General features: G+C 39.1%; 2 protein-coding genes across 3 annotated transcripts; one reads left to right on the forward strand and one right to left on the reverse strand.

Annotated features, from left to right (window-relative positions):
* On the forward strand, window positions 1–8,871 carry LOC141799246 (glucose-6-phosphate 1-dehydrogenase). 2 transcript variants are annotated; one of them, XM_074681434.1, is made up of 13 exons: window positions 1–128; window positions 1,356–1,477; window positions 3,818–3,855; window positions 3,988–4,096; window positions 4,302–4,519; window positions 4,866–5,024; window positions 5,734–5,859; window positions 6,182–6,275; window positions 6,357–6,543; window positions 6,642–6,877; window positions 7,231–7,307; window positions 7,517–7,609; window positions 7,692–8,871. In XM_074681434.1, the coding sequence occupies exons 1-13, from the start codon at window positions 107–109 to the stop codon at window positions 7,780–7,782; spliced, it is 1,572 nt and encodes a 523-aa protein (XP_074537535.1). In that variant the 5' UTR covers window positions 1–106; the 3' UTR covers window positions 7,783–8,871. The 2 variants fall into 2 exon arrangements, with proteins under 2 accessions (XP_074537535.1, XP_074537536.1); XM_074681435.1 differs by lacking the exon at window positions 1–128 and adding an exon at window positions 163–319.
* Window positions 8,872–11,696: 2,825 nt separating this feature from the next.
* Window positions 11,697–17,916, reverse strand: LOC141799890 (glycerol-3-phosphate dehydrogenase [NAD(+)], cytoplasmic). The gene is made up of 8 exons (XM_074682298.1): window positions 17,767–17,916; window positions 15,397–15,574; window positions 15,166–15,306; window positions 14,822–14,960; window positions 14,291–14,403; window positions 13,690–13,926; window positions 12,254–12,360; window positions 11,697–12,143 (listed from the first exon to the last, which is right to left on the reverse strand). The coding sequence occupies exons 1-8, from the start codon at window positions 17,808–17,810 to the stop codon at window positions 12,047–12,049; spliced, it is 1,056 nt and encodes a 351-aa protein (XP_074538399.1). The 5' UTR covers window positions 17,811–17,916; the 3' UTR covers window positions 11,697–12,046.
* Window positions 17,917–18,379: the final 463 nt, after the last annotated feature.

Here is an 18,379-nt window from a genome sequence, read left to right on the forward strand (position 1 = left end):
GTTTTAGTATACGCAGTTGTGGTAGTGCGCGTGCGCAAGTGCGTAAGGGGTATGTACAGTTAAACCACGCCCCTCCGCCGCGACGACGTCACTTGATTCGACTGTGATGGGAAGTCGAGCGAGCGCTGGTGAGTCTCTCTTAAACCAATAATATCTCTCAATTCGCTTTTAGTCACTTCAACAGGGAAGTAGGCAGGGCAACTAAATGCTCATCAGCAGCCCTGAGCTCTTATCTCTGTGAGTTTGCATACAGTCTGCATCCAGTCCTTGGGTTTGACCGGGGTTTTAACTGACAGGTTTTCGTCTCGTTAACACTCTTGTGAGTAACAACCATCTCACTCTTCTTCTGTAACTTTTACCATTTCAGTGTAACAGCTACGTGCTAACTTGTTAGCTGTTAACGGTAGTTTGGGTTTGTTTCAGGTGAAATCGTGTTGTCATAACAGCTATGAGCAAATGACGGGGCGGTTTTAGTGAAAACTCTGCACACAGGTTCTTATGTATCGGCATAATCTGACCATTTTTACCATGCATGGTTGAAGCTATCATGTCCACGCAAAATCGGTCATGAGCATCAAATTCTCGCTCTGTGAGCCAAATTAGCCGAACAAATCCAGCTCGGTCACGATGTTGTGCAGTAAGGTTTAGCCCTCTTCATACGGGATTTGGTGGAGGATTTGACTAATATCATTATAGTTTGTTGTGTTGCTATTTCTGGGAGCTATTTAGTGACCAACTCACAGAAATCCACGTGCAGTCCGTCCAAGTGCAGTTCTGTGTTGTGGTTTTTACATAGATATGAATGTCGAGGTCTGCAACTAACACGCTTTTATATGTTTGTTAGAAATTTCTGAAGTGTTGGTCAAATGTGAAAATGAAGAAGTCAGTCCAAAATAAGTACTTCCTGATTTTGCTAGATGTTACAAGGTGAAATCAGTGAAAAGGAAATCTAAATTTGACACTCTAAAATATGCAACTCTTCTCTATCTTACATATGAAGGATCAACGAGGAATAAAGGGCCAATATTGATGTTTTTACCTTCAGAGAATGTAATTTTCACCACCCACAGTTAACATCATGTAATTCTTAAAAGCTGTTCATGTGTTAGTTTGATCTTGTCTCTGTGACTTTCAAACCCATTTTGTCAGGAATAGAAAAAAGCTCACATCCTAAAAATTGAATTTCTGCAGTGTCTTGTTTGAATATCCAACAATCAAAAACCATAATATTCCATTTTCTGTTTGGTTGAGTTTTGCTTGTTAAAATATTTCTATTTAGACTTCTTCTGGAGTATTTTTTTTTTTTTATCTTCCCTGCCCTGTTGAATTATTTTATATTTTCTGTGCCTGTTCAGAGAAAATGAGCGCCATCCCCCTCTCTCGCTCGGAGGTGTTTGGGGAGCTGAGGAAGGAGCTGCATGAAGATGAGAAGTTTCGCCACTCAGATGCTCATATCTTCATCATCATGGGAGCTTCGGTAAGCACAGAGGAAAGGATTATAGTCGGAATTTACAGAAATAAGAAAGAGACTAATAATGCAAAAGAGATAAAAATGGTTTGACTTTGTGAGCTAGTTGCGCAAAGATCAACCAGAGGACATGGATATAACTTCCCTCTCTGTTTTCTTTTGGCACACTTGCGGTTAAGCCACAATGCCAAAAGTTGTGGATTAAAATTGCTTTTAAATTGTGTAATAATCTTTAAACATAGTTCAGAAATTGCACGTAACATGAATGAAGAAATGTATAAACTGATTTCACCAGTCTTGTGCAAACAAGCACCACTCAGACATGAAAACCCCAAACTTCCTCTTTATTTTCATCTTAATAGCATGTGAAACCTTCGTCTGACAATACAAGTTTGTCCAGAATCTTATGTGTTGACATCAAATAACCACTTAAACATCCCTTAATCAATCACAAACATTTGATTACTGGCAAGGAAATAAGGTGACAAACATTTTACTGAATTATACAAACAAATATCTCAGAAACAGATCTAAGCTTACAATCTCACCAGGTTTGCAATACCAGTACAATATTGTACCATGAGCAATGCTTATCCCTAAATGCTGAATAAAACTAGAAATATCTAGCCCAACTATATATCACAAAAGCAGTCTTGTACTACAGTTAACTATTTCCTCATACTGCTCAGGTGTCCAGTTCAGGAAGCAAAACCATTTCTGGAATTCTTTCTTAACATGTTTCCTCATTTCCTCATCATTTCAAAGTGTTTCCTCCTTTGCTTAAGCCCAAATCTTACTCGTTCACATCAAACTGCTATGCAGATATTACTGCACTGGTAGAACCATGGTACACAAAACCACAATAAGCATTTGTTTTTTAGGTGTTTAGTTTTGCTCCAAGTCAGGAATCTAGCTGTTTCTGTCTTTCTCTGCTGTGCTCAGTGGAGGAGCAGGACATTGTGGCTCATTTTTGCAGTGTCACTTACACTCAGCACTTTCCTTTCAATGCCAGCCCCAGGCAGGTCAGGACAGGCATGGCAGGGACGATGCATTCTCACCGGTTAGGCTTGTTTTATGGATGTGTATGTGTGAGACGCTGATGTTGTTTTATCCTTCATGTTTATCAGTCAGTAAATACCAGTCTTAACTACACATTATCAAACATATGCTAACTGCTACTCATCCTACTCATTCAACGCTTGTACCATATAAAAAGTTTAGCAGGCTTGCCCCTGTGTTGAAAGATATTGCGTGCATGAGATCAGCTCAAGTGAATTACCCACGCTTATCTCAAGTGGGTCAATAAAGATTACCATAAATACTGCAGATTACATTTTTTTTAATCTTTGATTAATTTGTCACTAATTCTCCTGATTAATTGATTGATTGGTTTTGTCTCTTTAATTTCAGTAAATTGTGAAAAAAGTAAATCCATTTGTGAAAGCCCCAAAAGTACATGCTCAAACATGTTCCTTTGTCCAAAGCCCAAAGCTACTCTGTTAGCTGTCAAAGCGGAGCAAAGAAAAGAGAGAATATTCAAATTATGTCAGCTTGACACAAGAAATTTGGCTAAAAACAGAAAGTGACTCATGACAACTAAAATATGTTGTAGCACTATGCAGTGCAACTGCAAATAGGGAAACTCATTTCTTTGTGTTTACAGTTCAAACACAGGATGCTTGTACTTTGATAAGAAACACAAACTTGAAGTGTAGCATGAAAACAAGTCACCTTGATTCAAAGTATTATCAGAACAACCTTTTGATTGTAATTTAAATTTCCCTCAGTCGTTACTTGTTCATTCCAAGAGATAGTTTTGTTTGCCAGTGTCTATAGTGTTACATAAAGCAGAGTACGCTGTCAAAGACGGAGGTGAATTTTTTTGGACACTAACATACTTATCACCATAACTTTACTGCAACAGAATAAATATATATCTCAAATACTTTTTTAACATGAGTCTCTTAGCACGCCTTTTGTGTCCAGAACCTGCACTCATTGAGATTACTGAGGTTGTGCAATTCTTCAAGAAGCCAAAGCAGCCTACTTCCCTGTTGCCAGACAGTGTAACCGGTTCCACAGTATCATCCTTGTACCTCTATGTCATCCAAAATAATCACCACTGTCCCACATTACACCTGTGAAATGAGCAGTTACGGTAACTCCAAACCCCAGTATAAACACCTAATGTGTGTGTGTGTGTGTGTGTGTGTGTGTGTGTGTGTGTGTGTGTGTGTGTGTGTGTGTGTGTGTGTGTGTGTGTGTGTGTGTGTGTGTGTGTGTGTGTGTGTGTAATCTGTTTTTTTTCTCAATGAAATCATTTGTCTATTTGTGTTTTTGCACCTGTAGGGAGATCTGGCTAAGAAGAAAATCTACCCGACTCTTTGGTGAGTGAACTTCTGACCCCGACAAACTGGTGGAAGGATTTTCCATGGAAAGATACTCCTCTAATCTGGCCTTGATCTCCTGGAGTGTGGTGTAATAACTATGAACCATATGTTTCTCTGTTCTGTAACCAGGTGGTTGTTTAGAGATGGTCTCCTCCCCGAGCAGACGTACTTTGTGGGCTTTGCTCGCTCTGACTTGACAGTTGATGCCATTCGAAGTGCTTGTATGCCATACCTGAAGGTAAAATTGCCCACTTCAAAAACAAATTAAAGATAAGAAATAAGACTCCACAAAACTGTTTGTTCTTCAGTCTCATGTGTTTAAAGCATCATCACTTGTCCATGATAATCCCTTGATGAGTTATTTTTATGTACTATAATCCAATTTTTCAAAATTCTCCTTAAATCCACTCTTGTATAAACTTTCTCCCCACCCTCTGACCCAGGTGACAGACACAGAAGCAGAGCGGTTGTCTGCCTTCTTCAGCAGAAACACATACATCAGTGGGAAATATGCGGATGAGGCTTCTTTCTCCAAACTCAACACACACATCCTGTCTCTGCCTGGAGGAACTGAAGCAAACCGCCTCTTCTACCTGGCTCTGCCGCCTACTGTGTACCATGATGTTACCAAGAACATAAAGCTCTGCTGTATGAGCACAAAGTCAGTATGCACGCTGTATTTTTGCTTAAGTCTTTCCTGTTGTGTCGACATATTATCTGTTGACTTATTTCCTGCAGTGATGAGCTCTGACAGTGTAACGCACCATGAAGCCAATTTTTTTCTATTTACTTTTTGCCAAATCTTAATCTTTTGAACCAAACCTTTACGTTTTTCAAGGCTAAGGTCTCAATGTCTTTTTCTTTAGAGCACCAACCTGCTTGATGTTTTTTTAATTCTTTTTTAGATTTTTGTCTTGTAAACGTCTCAACTCAAGCAAAAACTTGAACCTGTTGTGCCCCACTGATGTGACTCCACACGTTTTTTTTCCATCTTGTATGTTTTGCAGAGGCTGGAACAGAGTGATCGTAGAGAAGCCGTTTGGTCATGATCTCCAGAGCTCTGAAGAGCTGTCCACTCACCTCTCCTCTCTCTTCACTGAGGATCAGATCTACCGAATCGATCATTATCTTGGCAAGGAAATGGTGCAAAACCTCATGGTGCTCAGGTAAGAGACTCTCAAGATTTCACTTGCTTTTGTTACTGAATGAAGAGTGTGTCTGTGAGTTAATATGCTGGGTTGGAGATCATGTGTAGAGGGGTAAGGTTTCAGAGGGCCTGAGTCACCTGAATGTTTAATCAATAGGTGATTGCTGACAATAAAGATACACCTACTAATATAGTCTGATGAATTAATAACAGGGTGTACCAGGTCAGATGTCACACAGAAGAAGAGGACCTTGATTTAATACAGCTGTTAAGATTCATTTTTTACAGAGGGTAGTCTTTAAAAAATCTGGTTTTGACCTTTTTTAACTGTTAAGCTTTCTCTATAAAATGTTTGATGAGGAGTTGAGAAAGAAATGATACTACAGCTGACTGTTTTATAAAATATCTTTCAGTAATAAGTAGTAAGAAACTCAACCATATTAAAATCTAATTCAGATTTCTTTTTCATTTGAAAACAAAGCTGCAGGGACAATTGCTTGATTTCATTGGAAGTATTTCTCTGTGTAAAAATTGGAGACGTTTTACCTGCAGGTGATTTAAGGTCATCGAAATGATCACTTCAGTTTCAGCTGATAGCAGTTCAGAAAACCCTCTGTGTGTCTCATACAAAGAAAACACATCAGCCTCAAGCTGAAGAGAAAAACGTTGTCATGAACGGCTGTCCTTTCATGCTGTGAACATCAGGTGATTGTGTAATGTCGCCTCAGGTTTGGGAATCGCATCTTTGGGCCGATCTGGAACAGAGACAGCGTGGCCTGCGTGGTTCTTACCTTCAAAGAACCGTTTGGCACTCAGGGACGAGGAGGATACTTTGATGATTTTGGAATCATTCGGTAAAAAGAAACAGAAGAATCCTCCTCACACATTACTGAGCACTTTAAACTTTTTATTACATCTGCTTATGGTAGCATATGATGAGTTTTTAATCATCAATGGATGTCAACACATGAATATTAATGTGAAACTGCTGCTTTTCAGTTTTTTGATAACCTTAAACTGCCTACTGTAAGCTGTCATGTCTTGTTTGGAGAATATTTGAACCAGTTTAATCTGCATTATCAAAGGATCATTGTTCATTCAAATGGAGATGATCACAGCCATCACATCCTCTCTTCCCCTTTTTGTTTGACCACCTGCTCCCTTTGTCTCCACCAGCGATGTCATGCAGAACCACTTGCTTCAGATGCTCTGCCTGGTTGCCATGGAGAAACCAGCATCAACCAGCTCGGATGATGTCAGGGATGAAAAGGTATGGACCTGTCGCTCTCAACACCTCCTTCAGCGTTGAAAGTGTGAAGGGAGGTTGGTTAATAATTGGTTGTTATTGCAGGTGAAGGTGCTGAAGTGTATCGCTCCAGCGTCAATGTCAGATGTGGTGCTGGGTCAATACGTGGGGGATCCAGAGGGTGAAGGTGATGCCAAACTGGGTTATCTAGATGATCCTACAGTTCCTAAAGGATCCACTCAGGCTACCTTCACTACAGCTGTGCTCTACGTGCACAATGAACGCTGGGATGGTAAACAAACTGCAGCCCTTCACAAAGTGAAACCTTACTGATCACATGTTTTGCACAGGCCTTTGTCATCTCTTGTCATTACAATTATCCCTCCTCAGGTGTCCCTTTCATCCTCCGCTGTGGAAAAGCTCTGAATGAGAGGAAAGCCGAGGTGCGGCTGCAGTTCACAGATGTCCCGGGGGACATTTTTGGAAACACATGTCGCAGAAATGAGCTGGTGGTGCGTGTGCAGCCTAATGAAGCTGTCTATGCCAAGATGATGAGCAAGAAGCCTGGTGTTTACTTCAGCCCTGAGGAGACTGAGCTGGACCTCACCTACAAAAGTAGATACAAGGTAGGCTCCAGTTTGAGAAGGGATTTTATGAAAGATATGGTGCATGGACATAAAAGACATTTAACCCAAACCAAGACGAAAGATCAAGATTTATGCAAATTAATATAAAATATGTGTAAGATCAAACTAATAAATTTGCAAAAACATTTGAGAAGAAAAATCTATCTTTAAATTTAGCTTTAATTTCAGATAAAACTCAAATTGTAAGAGTGATAATCATCAATTTGATCATATTTTTCCCCCAAATTCTCAAAATTGCCCAAAAAGTCCCCATCCCTCCCCTCTGCTGCCTATTTCCACATCTATTTTTCTGTCCTATCCGGAAAAGAAACTGTAACATTTCTTCTTCTCAGGATGTAAAGCTCCCAGACGCCTACGAACGCCTTATTCTTGATGTCTTCTGTGGGAGTCAGATGCACTTTGTTCGCAGGTGTGTCTTTGTTTCCAACCTTCTCATGTTGCTCTTTGTGAAGTAACCTGTGTGGACAGCATGTTGCTAATTCATTATGTGGGCTCATTTACCCACTAGATGGCGACAGAGTGCATCTCCTGCTTTGGCCTTGGAATGAGATTCATAAAACAAATTTTATGTTTTTCAAGACACTACTGACCACCAAATGTTTGCTGTGTTTTCTTCAGTGATGAACTAAGGGAAGCATGGAGGATCTTCACTCCTCTCCTTCATCAGATAGAGAGAGAGAAGCCCAAGCCCATTCCATACAGATACGGAAGGTAGAGATGCTTTTCACTCTGCCTATTAGATGGTAGAAGAAATAAATGCAGGAATTTCATTGTTTGTCTCTTTTCTCCCCAGTCGTGGTCCAACTGAGGCTGATGACCTTGCAAAGAGAGTTGGATTTCGCTATGAAGGCACTTATAAATGGGTCAACCCTCACAGACTGTGACCTGTGGTGGGACAAGATGAGGGAGAAGTAGAGTTAGGAGAGTAGGAAGGTTTGCAGCTGGTTAAGTGAGCCGTGTTATGTTCCAACACTGGGGTGTCTTCGAGGAAAGAGGTGTTTCCACCATGTGGATCTGTTGAGGTCAGGATGAGAGGAGCTATTGAAAGAAAACAGAATATATCTCAGGTATAGCACTTATTCCTTGGAGCCACTTCGTCAGACATTTAAAAAGCATTATCATTATTCATTCCTAAATCATGGGCCTATATTACAACTTTGTTTTTTTGTTTTTTTCTTAAATCTACACATTCCTAGCAGTTTGTCATGTTTAATTTGAGATGTGGGACCATGTCAGTTGATGAAGGAACCAAAACAAACTGAGCCAGGATATTTCTTTAAACAAATCATCGTCTGATGATCTAGCTCCAAACTTGTGTGAATTAGATCTTAGTTTGTCAGGATGGAAAATGGAAAAAGAGTTACAAGAACAGAGCAGAGCACAACAAAAACACTCGGCTGAGTCATTCCCACCCCGTGTCAGAACTGTACCAAAGACAGTCATTGAACGCAGCAGAGAGGAGGAACATAGGACCGATTGTTCATCACCATTTACTCTTAAAATCATTCTGATTGTAATACCATTCTGCTTTTACTGCATTGATTATAATCATATATCTTTTACAACTTGCTCACCCTCTTTTTGCCTCCTCTGCCTAAAACTGAAAAGGTCATGACTGTCTGAGATCAGCAGACTCTGTTTTTTTACGATAAGTGATGGAGGCAGATTCTCTTGAAAACCTTCATACTGCAATAGTCTTAAGTGTTCTTACGGACTAGCATAACAAGCTCTCTGTCTTGTTTCGTAGCCTCCCTTTGAGCTTTATTCCCTTCTTTGTTTACATTTTTTTCAAGTTTATTTAAAGTGCTGATGTTCATCTTATATTTTCAAAACATTCAACAGCAGCAGCGTCCATCACTCAACAGTGAATGTCTTTGTAATGACGAACTGTATGTATTCTGCTGTTAACTGCACTCTTACATGTAAAGCTAGCTATGTTTCCATTACTTGTAATAAAATAGGTTTTCTCTCTATTGTTGTGTCTCAGTCTTTGGGATATAGATGTCTCTATTGATGTTTCTATTGCTTCAAACACTGAAGTCACTCAGTATGTAAAAGGGGTCATTCAGTTGTCCCCCAGAACATGACAGAGTCCAATGTTCTTAAGTTCAACACTCACTGTCTCACTGCACTGACCAAACACACGCTGAATGTTGGTTATGAAGGCTTTCATTGTCATCAGCTTTATTCTAACAAGAACTTAAAAGCAGTCAGGAATTAACTGACTGATTGTGTGGCTTTTCTGTATTTTTACTATCACTGACTGTGTGACACAGTATTTTGTAAGGGACTGGATTGAAACAGTATTTTGTAAGGTCAAATATCATCGGGTGCTAAAAAAAAATAGGCCAGTTGTTATTAGACAAGAAAAGGAAAAAAAAACAGCCTCCAGTGTGCCCAATGGTTCTTTAAAATCAAGCGTAGTGTTAGTTCAGGCAGGCCACGACGTCAAGCTCTAACAGCATAACTGTCATCATCGGTGCAGATCAGCTGATGGCTCAGCTGACTCCCGTGTCTGCCTCCTATTGGAAAATTGCATTCAGAGCAGGCTATTTAAACAGCTCTAGCCCAGCCTCCTTTCTGCTTCCCCTGGTGGCATTTTATAACCCACCTCCACCTCCACCTCCTCCTGTCAATGTATTCATGTCGATTGCTCTGCTCTGTCATGGTTTTTAATTTGCTGCTGCGCTCCCTGTTTACACCGTTCTGGATGGCTTGTGATGGGCAGAAGGGTGTGCTCTTCCTGCCTCAGGCTTTCCACGCAAGCGTGTGAAAGAGCAGGGAGTCCCAGAACAGAACCATACCGCCAAACAAAACTGTGCAAGTTAATAAAAATTATTTTGACAAAGTGGTCCTGACTGAACTAAAAATGTGCCCTTACTTGTGAAGTAATTAATGTCTGATGAATTTTATAATCAGCAAAAAACATTGAAATTGATCATTTATGTAACTTTTTGGGTTATTTTGGTGGCATTTTTGTCATTATCTGATAAGAGGGAGTAGAGAGTAGGGCGAGACATGCAGCAAATAGCTATGGCTGAGTTGAACTAATAACTGCTATGATGAGGACTACAGCTTCTGTACATTAGGAAACGCTTAAACCCCTCAGCCAACAGCACTCCATGCACGATATTCCCTGTGAAAGTAAATTTTCTACTCCATCTGTTACAAAAGAATGTCAACTTGTGTTTAACAGTGTGATCTTAAGGTCAGACTGACCTTTGTTTGACTTGGATTAAATCATCAAGAATATTTTTAAGCATGACCTACTATATTGGTTTTATTGCATTGCAGGGCAGCATTGGAACCATCTGGGTAGGTTTTCTGCGGATTTTTTTTTAAGAGGCTTGTCCAACGTTTGAGGAAGGTCTTCATTGGGACACTGTAACTCTCACAACTACAGTTTCATATGTCCCTTTTATTTCAGGCCCAACCGTTGTGCAGTTACCTTTCATGTCCTGTAGAGGGCACTGTTGTCATTCCAAAGAGCAGTGCTATCATGATACAAAGTAAAACTCATAATACGAGACCCTGATAGGTGTGCACATTTTTTTTTTAAAGATTTATCACCTATATAACATGCTACTAATAGGTTCTTTGAGTACTTTGTGTATTAAACAATGGAACTACTATTGTTTTGGAACCTTACCAGTAATGGCACGGAGTCTGTAAGTTTTATTGATTTTTAGCATTCACTGTTAAGTGAATTATATAAACTTTTCATAGTTCTAGTAAATTGGAAACTTGTTAGCATTAGCTAGCAGGACTGGTATATTAGCTCAGTAATTAGCAGCTATTTGACCTGTTTGACTTAAGTACAGTAGTTTTCATGTTTACTTTTTTAGCTGTAGCAAGCAGTGCATCAGTGTAAGGTGTGTACATTTTTTTAAAAAAGATCACCTATAGCATGCTACTAATAGGTTCTTTGTGTATTTTTTGAGTCTTGTTTGCTGTTAAATGAACTATCATTTTCAAATTGGGTTGGGAGTATCTTAAATCCAGCATTTACATCCATATTTACAAAACAACAGTCCCTCTATCCATGAGTTTTAATTCAGTAGATATGTATATTCATAGAAATACATGAAAAAGTTAACACCAATCCATCTGTAAAAAAATAAAAGTAATGAAGCAGCTCACAACATCCTGGCAGAACTTCTTTAAGGAGCACTCAAACAAAATCTTTGTTTTTCTATGAGCAAAGGCTGAAATAAAGACCAAAAAATGATTAATGACTTTAATTTATTCACAGAAATGTTCACATATTTCAAACACTTTAGCTTTGACGTAATCGGAGACAGGGTCACAAAAACAAGTGGCATAGTGGACGGATGTTTAGTAGTCAATCTTTGGTTTGACCCCTAAAAACAAAAAAAAGTTGGCCAAAAGTTAGCAACCATGCATCCTAAGGCACTTGCATTTCTTATGTTAAAAACAGTTGCTGTGCGTTGGAAAGTTTGTTAATATACAGTACAAGACAGGGAATATCTCAGTGAATTACATAAGACACTCATGATCATACAAAGACAACAAAGGTGAGGTATTACTCCATAATTAAATAACTTGTGCTGATGGACAGGCATTAGCTGGATGGTAACATAAACGTTTCATATGAATAATTTCCTCTACAGAAGGCTTTCAACTGGTCTTTGCCCTGAGTGGTTGGCCCTTTAGAAATCTGAATGCATGATGTTACGCTATAAAAATTTAAAAACTTAACCAAAGTTCAGTTTTGATTAAATGGAAGTCAACAGTTTCAAAGAGTTATCAAAGTGAAGCTTGGATTCCTGTAGTGTAACCGAGTCACACCATGCATTCTGATTTCACTGAAAACAATAAAGTCAAGGCAAAAACAGCTTTCTACCATCACAGGAGGAAAGAAACATCCCCCAACAGTTCAAGTTTCAATTTATGTCAGGAAAGAAAAGAAAGCACTTCAATGATGTCAGAAACTGAATGTTAGAGGACAAAGGTTAACTAGAGCTTAAACACAAATGTTATGCAACCTGTCCTCTCACTGACTTGAGCCTTCAAGTTTGCATGACAGCTGTGGAGTGACTGGTCATCCCCAAACTATTTCTGACGGGTAACAGGTGAATAATGGTCATTTGTTCTCCATTTAGAAGGCACATGGTCCATTCACAGGCGTTACATGTGCTCGGGATGATTCTGCAAACAGCTTATGAACTCTGTGACAGGATGGGCCTGGTAGCAGATCTGATACACTGCGTTGAACAGTGGGAACCTGGAGGAAGAGGAGGTATTGTTCAGACAAAAACAATGCTTTATTTGATGTCTTCTTCCCAGTGCATGGGGGAAATGGTGCTCTCTGTGTTGTGTCGCTGTTTTTCTTACTTGTCAATTAGGTTTTTGTGCTTGAGGATGAGATAGACCTCAGCTGCCGTTGCTGGTCCCTGCAGCTTCTGGCCGTTCAGCATTTCTTTTTCCAGCTCTTCAATGGTCTGAAAAAGAAAGCGTACAGAAATATGAACTCTTGGGAAATGGCAAAGGAGAAACACTACCTCATTGAATAGACAAGCTCCTGTCAGACATTGTAGCCAAGTAAATAGAAAAGCTGCAACCCTCCCCAAGGAAGTTTGTTTTTCGGTGCATGCTCTTTGAGAGCAGGACAATCTTAAAAAAAAAAAAAAAAAAAAAAAAAAAAAAGAGGATTTCTAGGGCAGATGGTTAAACCTAAAAATCTAAGGGATAAGTGAGGGATAAAAGTAAGTTAGGGATCACGATCAGATCAATTAGCAACAGCTGCAGATTCCACATTTAACAAATTTGACTAATACATTTCTTAACTTTGACATCTCCTAAAACATAACTAACATTATCAGTCTATCATTGATGCTTTAACGTATTTTAATGCAAAAATCATAAAGTCTTGACTTCTGTTGATATAAACACACAAGCAGATTTCCAACTCAAAAGCTTAGCTAAGCTTTATTTTAATGTCCCTACACTAAATAGTATAATTGCTTTTGGTTTTTGGTGGTCAGGGCTGGCAAAGAGTAGGATTATTACGTTTCCCTTTATGCCTTTACTTAATTGAAGCTCTTATTTTGAAGGGCTGGCTGGTACTAAGTAATTAACGCATTGCTCTACTTGAAGTTTGTCTTCAAACAATGAAACTACTATTGTTTTGGAAACTTACCAGTATTGGCATAAAGTCTTTAAGTTTCACTGATATTTAGTATTCACTGTTGAGTGAATCATAAAATCTTTTTGAAGTTCTAGTAAGTTGGAAACTTGTTAGTGTTATAGCAAGCAGGACTGATACATTAGCTTAGTAATTAGCAGCTGTTTGACCGTTAGATATTTGGCAGGCCTACTGTTGGCCTGAAGAAGTGGCTAGGATTAGCATTAACTCCCCAGTTTATGGTTTTCTCTAATGATATATAATTCAATGTTTGATTCTTTTTGGCAAGTCTTAAGTTTGAACTTAATTGTGTGAGTTATTAAACAAGTTAATCATCTTCAAAGTCAATTTTAAACATGTTAATGGAAGTCTTGTTTATCATTTTCCTATTTTTGAATTATGGTTAGCTCATGGTGTAATGTGTTAAGCTCTCCAAGTTATTTAAGCACCTGATTTGATGTTTGACTGATGCTGTCCCCAAAACATCTTATTTTATCCCCCTAACCTAGCACTGGTTTGTCTAGAATAAGTATTTGTCGAGAAACCAAGAGAAAAGGCATTACTTTGGTGTAGGCTCTGATGCATTTCTTTAGATCCAAATACCTGGGCAAGCCCCAGAAAAGAAAGCAATAATCTGAGCTCTCACCTTCCCTGTCTTTACAAAAGCTTCTGCTACTTTCCGGTTGCGGCCGCCGTAGCAGGTCGTGATGAGGTCAGCTACGCCGCAGCTCTCCAGAAAAGTTGCAGAGGATACCGGCCCGGCTGTGCAGAAAATGCGGGCAAAGGCAATCATCTCCATGAGACCTAACCTAATCACTGCTGCCTTGGTGTTGTCCCCGAAGCCCAGACCGTCACAGAAACCTGCCCCAACTGCAACAATGTTCTGGAGGGAGGAAGTAGATATGTGAGCACACGCATTGGTCATTGTCCCTTCCTGAAATCATTGAAGAGGTTAAACCAACCTAGTTTAATTTGAAAGTATACCCACATTGAAAAAGTAAAGTTACTTTTAACCAAATTAGTGATATACAGTCTCAAATTTTGTACACATGTATACCTTACTGGTTACCAACATAATGCTAACAGCACATTTCATCTACTATAATTTGGAAGACAAGGAAAAATGACTGACTTTACAAAAAAACTTTAGGCTGTTGAAATTTTTTTTTATTAGACTCAGTATCAGACCAAATATGCATGAATCATGCACTTCTAGCATGCAGCTATATTTTGCATTAAAAACTCACCTTTAAGGCTCCACAGATTTCCACTACGTCATATTCTTCCACTACAGTGACTCTAAAGTTGTTGGTCTGCATGAGTTCCTTCAGAATAGCCCCGTGGTTCTTATTCTTACATCCTAAAAAACAAACAAAAAAACAGTCTATTTTATGTCTCTTCAATAAACTCATTTTTTATCTTCCACAGTACAGCTCTAATGTTCCAAAGCTTTGAGCAAGTTACGTTTAAGAGCACTGATCCAACAAATATTAATCCTTTCAAACACAGGTTTGTGTTCCCTCAGAGTTCAATCTAACTTAATCCCATGAAGCATGTTGGTAACATCAAACAAATGCCAAAGTGAACCAGCTCACTATGTCATTTACACAGCAACTGGAGATTAAACTTTCACCCTCATGCTGACAGTGCAGACAGCAGGAGAGCAAAGTGAAACAACAACCAAACCTTCTGTAACAAGGTAAAAACTGCTTATTCATTAAAATGACTGAAGTACAGCAGGCAATTACAAAAACTGTGTAGCCCTCAATCAGGCTTACCAATTGTGGTCTCACAAAATTTCTCATCAGCAACCTCATTAGCAATGTTAGCCCCCATCAGCACACTCATGGTGAGACCGAGCTTCTCCTGGATCACATCAGAGATGAGTTTCAGCCCATCTGGCCCCTCGTCCACTCCCTGGAGGAACAAAAACACACACATACAGGTTTACGTTAGGCTGGAGCAAGCTGGAATTTGGGTCAAAGACCACATTGCATAACTGGCTTGCATATGGCCAAGCACACAACATGAACAAGTATCACCACTTGAAAAAAGAGACAATGAAAAAGTGACAATGAAAATTTCAGATAATTATAAAGTGGCACAAAGAGCAAAGTCAAACCTTGATAAGGGATATTCCGATTGCGTCACTCTTTATCTTGCCCTTAATGGTGTCGCACGCTCTCGCGACAAACTGGTGTGGAATCACAAACACTAAAATGTCTGCATCGCTTGCTGCTTCCACTAGGTCTGGAACAGCCACCTGAGGAGGATGATGAGATAGGAAGCACATTGAGCATCAAAACTTTTCTTCAGCTCACTGTCAACTTTTGAGAAACCAACAGCTTCTTACCACATTGGCTGGTAGTTTGTGCCCAGGCAGGTACTTCACATTTTCATGCTCAGTGTTGATGATTTCAGTCAGTTTGCGCCCATTCACAGTCTCCTCGAACACCCACATTTTGACAGTGCTGTCAAATGTTGGCTTATGAGCAGCATTGGCACCAACTATCTTGGCAATGGCAGAACCCCTGTGATAAAAATAGTCACAGGTAATTCACTAATAGAAGAAAATGGCATCACTTTACAAGAACAGTCAATGCTAGCCAGTAATTTCAGTCATGTCACTGCTGGAGCGATCATCAAGGTCATTACTAGGCATGGTGGATCATGTGTTTTCAGTCAGAGTGCCCTGATCATTCTGCTCTTTGATCCTCAGCTGGCAGACTGCACTTAAGATTAGATATTATGTGTTGTAAAGTACACTTAAAGCAGATGATATGGATACAACACTAATACAGCCTTCACTTAAAGGTTGGCAAACTCAACTTTATTGTTTGTGTAGGGCTCCAACTGTTTGTCATCCAAGCAATAAATAGAAAGTAATGAGGCAATCAAAGTTACCATGTAATTATGGGATGATGTGCCACTCCCGCGATTTGATTCTATTACTATTTTTGGGGTGCCGATTCAATTGAAATTGCGATTCTTCAATATTTATGATTTTTGCGGTTTTTAGTTAGCTTTTTTAACAGCAAACCATGGGAAAAAGTTAAACAATGATGATGATACTGTCTACAGACTATATCAGGACCCATATTTTACCTTGAAAACTCATGTCATGTGGGTCAGAGAGAAACATTTCATGCTCCGCTGGAGAAAGTGGTAACTTTTTTTCAATCCAGTTTATAAACAAAGACTGAAACAAAGAATTTGAATTAAAAAAAAAATACAAACAAAAAAACAAAAAAAATCTTTTTGAAATAGAATCACGATTTTGATATTGTCAAACGACAAATCACGACAAAACGCTTTTCAATTTTTTTTCTCCCACCCCTAATGGCTGAGACATAAGCTGCTTTTCTATTGCCCTTTGTTTACTTGCGGTTTGATCAATATCAAATTGAATTTATTAGTTTAGCCTTGCAAACATTGCCTGCTGGAAATGCAGTAATGTACCTTAAACTGCACTTTACATTTAAAAAATATACTTGGTTGATAATAAACAATAAAATGTTGAATATTCACATCCGATTAAAGTGTGATTAGTTCCAAAAGTACTTTTTTTTAAATCAAATCCCATAACTACATTTATATAGCTTGCTGCATTGCCTAATCATTTACTAGATGTAAGAAAGTAATCCCAGCTATTTAGAAAGTAAATAAATTTTACCAGAACCTTTTCTTGCAAATATTTTGACCTTCTCATGCTTCCAGTTTCTTAGGTATGACAACTTTCTACTTGTCGTCATTTGTTTGCTGTTCAATTTTACTGCCCAATTTGAAGCACTTTGTTGCTTGTATTAAAAAGTGCTACATAAGTCAAGTATTATTATTATTATTATTATTGACGTATTTGACCGTAGGATTGGGCAGTAATCTGCAGGTTCAACAGTTAAAAGTTTTTTTTGCCGTAGAAATTTGATTGATGTCCAGCAAGAGCTGCAACCCAAGGGACAATTTCTTGCCATACTATCCTTAAACGTTTGCAGATACGTTGTTCACATACTTGTACACAAAGGTTCATTGGTTCCTGTGCTTTTTATGAGCCTTTAGATTAACAGTTTGGCGTTGAAGAAAGGGTCAAGCATTAATAAATGAATTGGATTAGTTTGAAGAGGGAACAAACTTTTTAATTTGTGTTAGCAGTCTAACTGGGATAGGCATAAACGCCAAATGTACTGAGGGGCTTTGCAGATTCCCGCACTGATTGAACCATTCTGAGATTTAAAAGTCGATACGATTCCTTTCACTGCCCGGTTTATGAAAAGAATTCAGCGTCTGGTTTCGATGAGTACAACCCGTCTTCTGTATGCAAAAACGTACAGCCATGCCCAGTGCAGATGACTGATAAAACAACTTGTATTTCTACTTTAGATTTGCTAATGAAAGTGAGGCAACATGTTGCAGTGTGGCTAACATGACCGCAAGAGTCGTGACTGACATGTGGCCAAGTTTCCGTATATTACTCAGCCAGTTTCCTAGCAACGCGATGTGACTCTAATTAAGGCTTTAATGTTTGTCAGCCGTTAACTGTACACAAAGACGAAATTCGGTCTTTATTTTACAATGAGAATGAAGCTAGTTAATGTTAGCTGGCTTTGGCTAGCAATGAGATACCGGTATTGCCACGCAACCTCAAACACACAGATGAAACGAGCTCCAGAGTTAGCCGTTTAAACGCTGTCAGTTTATAAGTCGATATATTAACGCATCATCTTACCAATTTCCAGAGCCAACGATGCAGACTTTCTTGGGAGCTGCCATTGTGAAGAAGTGAGCCGATGAATGGAGGTGGACCGACACTGACTGCTGCTGAGAACCTGCAGTACTATTATGCAACACACACCGAGCTACAAGCAGCTGCTCTCCGATTTTATTGGCCTGTCCGAGGGGGAGACATTCAGCCCGCCCATTAAAGCGAGCACCGAGACAGGTCATTCATTCAGCAGACATGAGGTTAGTGGGCTCAAAGTAAGTCGAACAGAAGTGAACATTCATGTGGACTCATCTGACGTTACATTTTATGGTGTAAACATCCCCATGAGGCGAAGCAAATTTATGTAAAAAGCACCATTCATACATAAAGCTATTCAGCCTAATTTAAACAGTTTGACAGTGTATAAAGAACATTGTTAAGCAAACCTAAGACACACAACACAAATAGTGCAAAAATCTAATATCATCTGATCAAAACAATGCAACTATGGTAAAGGTTAGACATCCTTTATTTATTTTTATTTTTATTTTTTGCCAGAATTCTTTTCTAGCGTGCCAGACTTATTTCTCAACACATAACTTCAGAAATATCACCCAGTGAAGTTGAAGCCTTGTGA

The sequence above is a fragment of the Halichoeres trimaculatus genome, unplaced genomic scaffold, assembly GCF_033239565.1.
Source record: "Halichoeres trimaculatus isolate MK-OKI-2021-1 unplaced genomic scaffold, fHalTri1.1 fHalTri1_scaffold_11, whole genome shotgun sequence".
Lineage (NCBI taxonomy): Eukaryota > Metazoa > Chordata > Actinopteri > Labriformes > Labridae > Halichoeres > Halichoeres trimaculatus.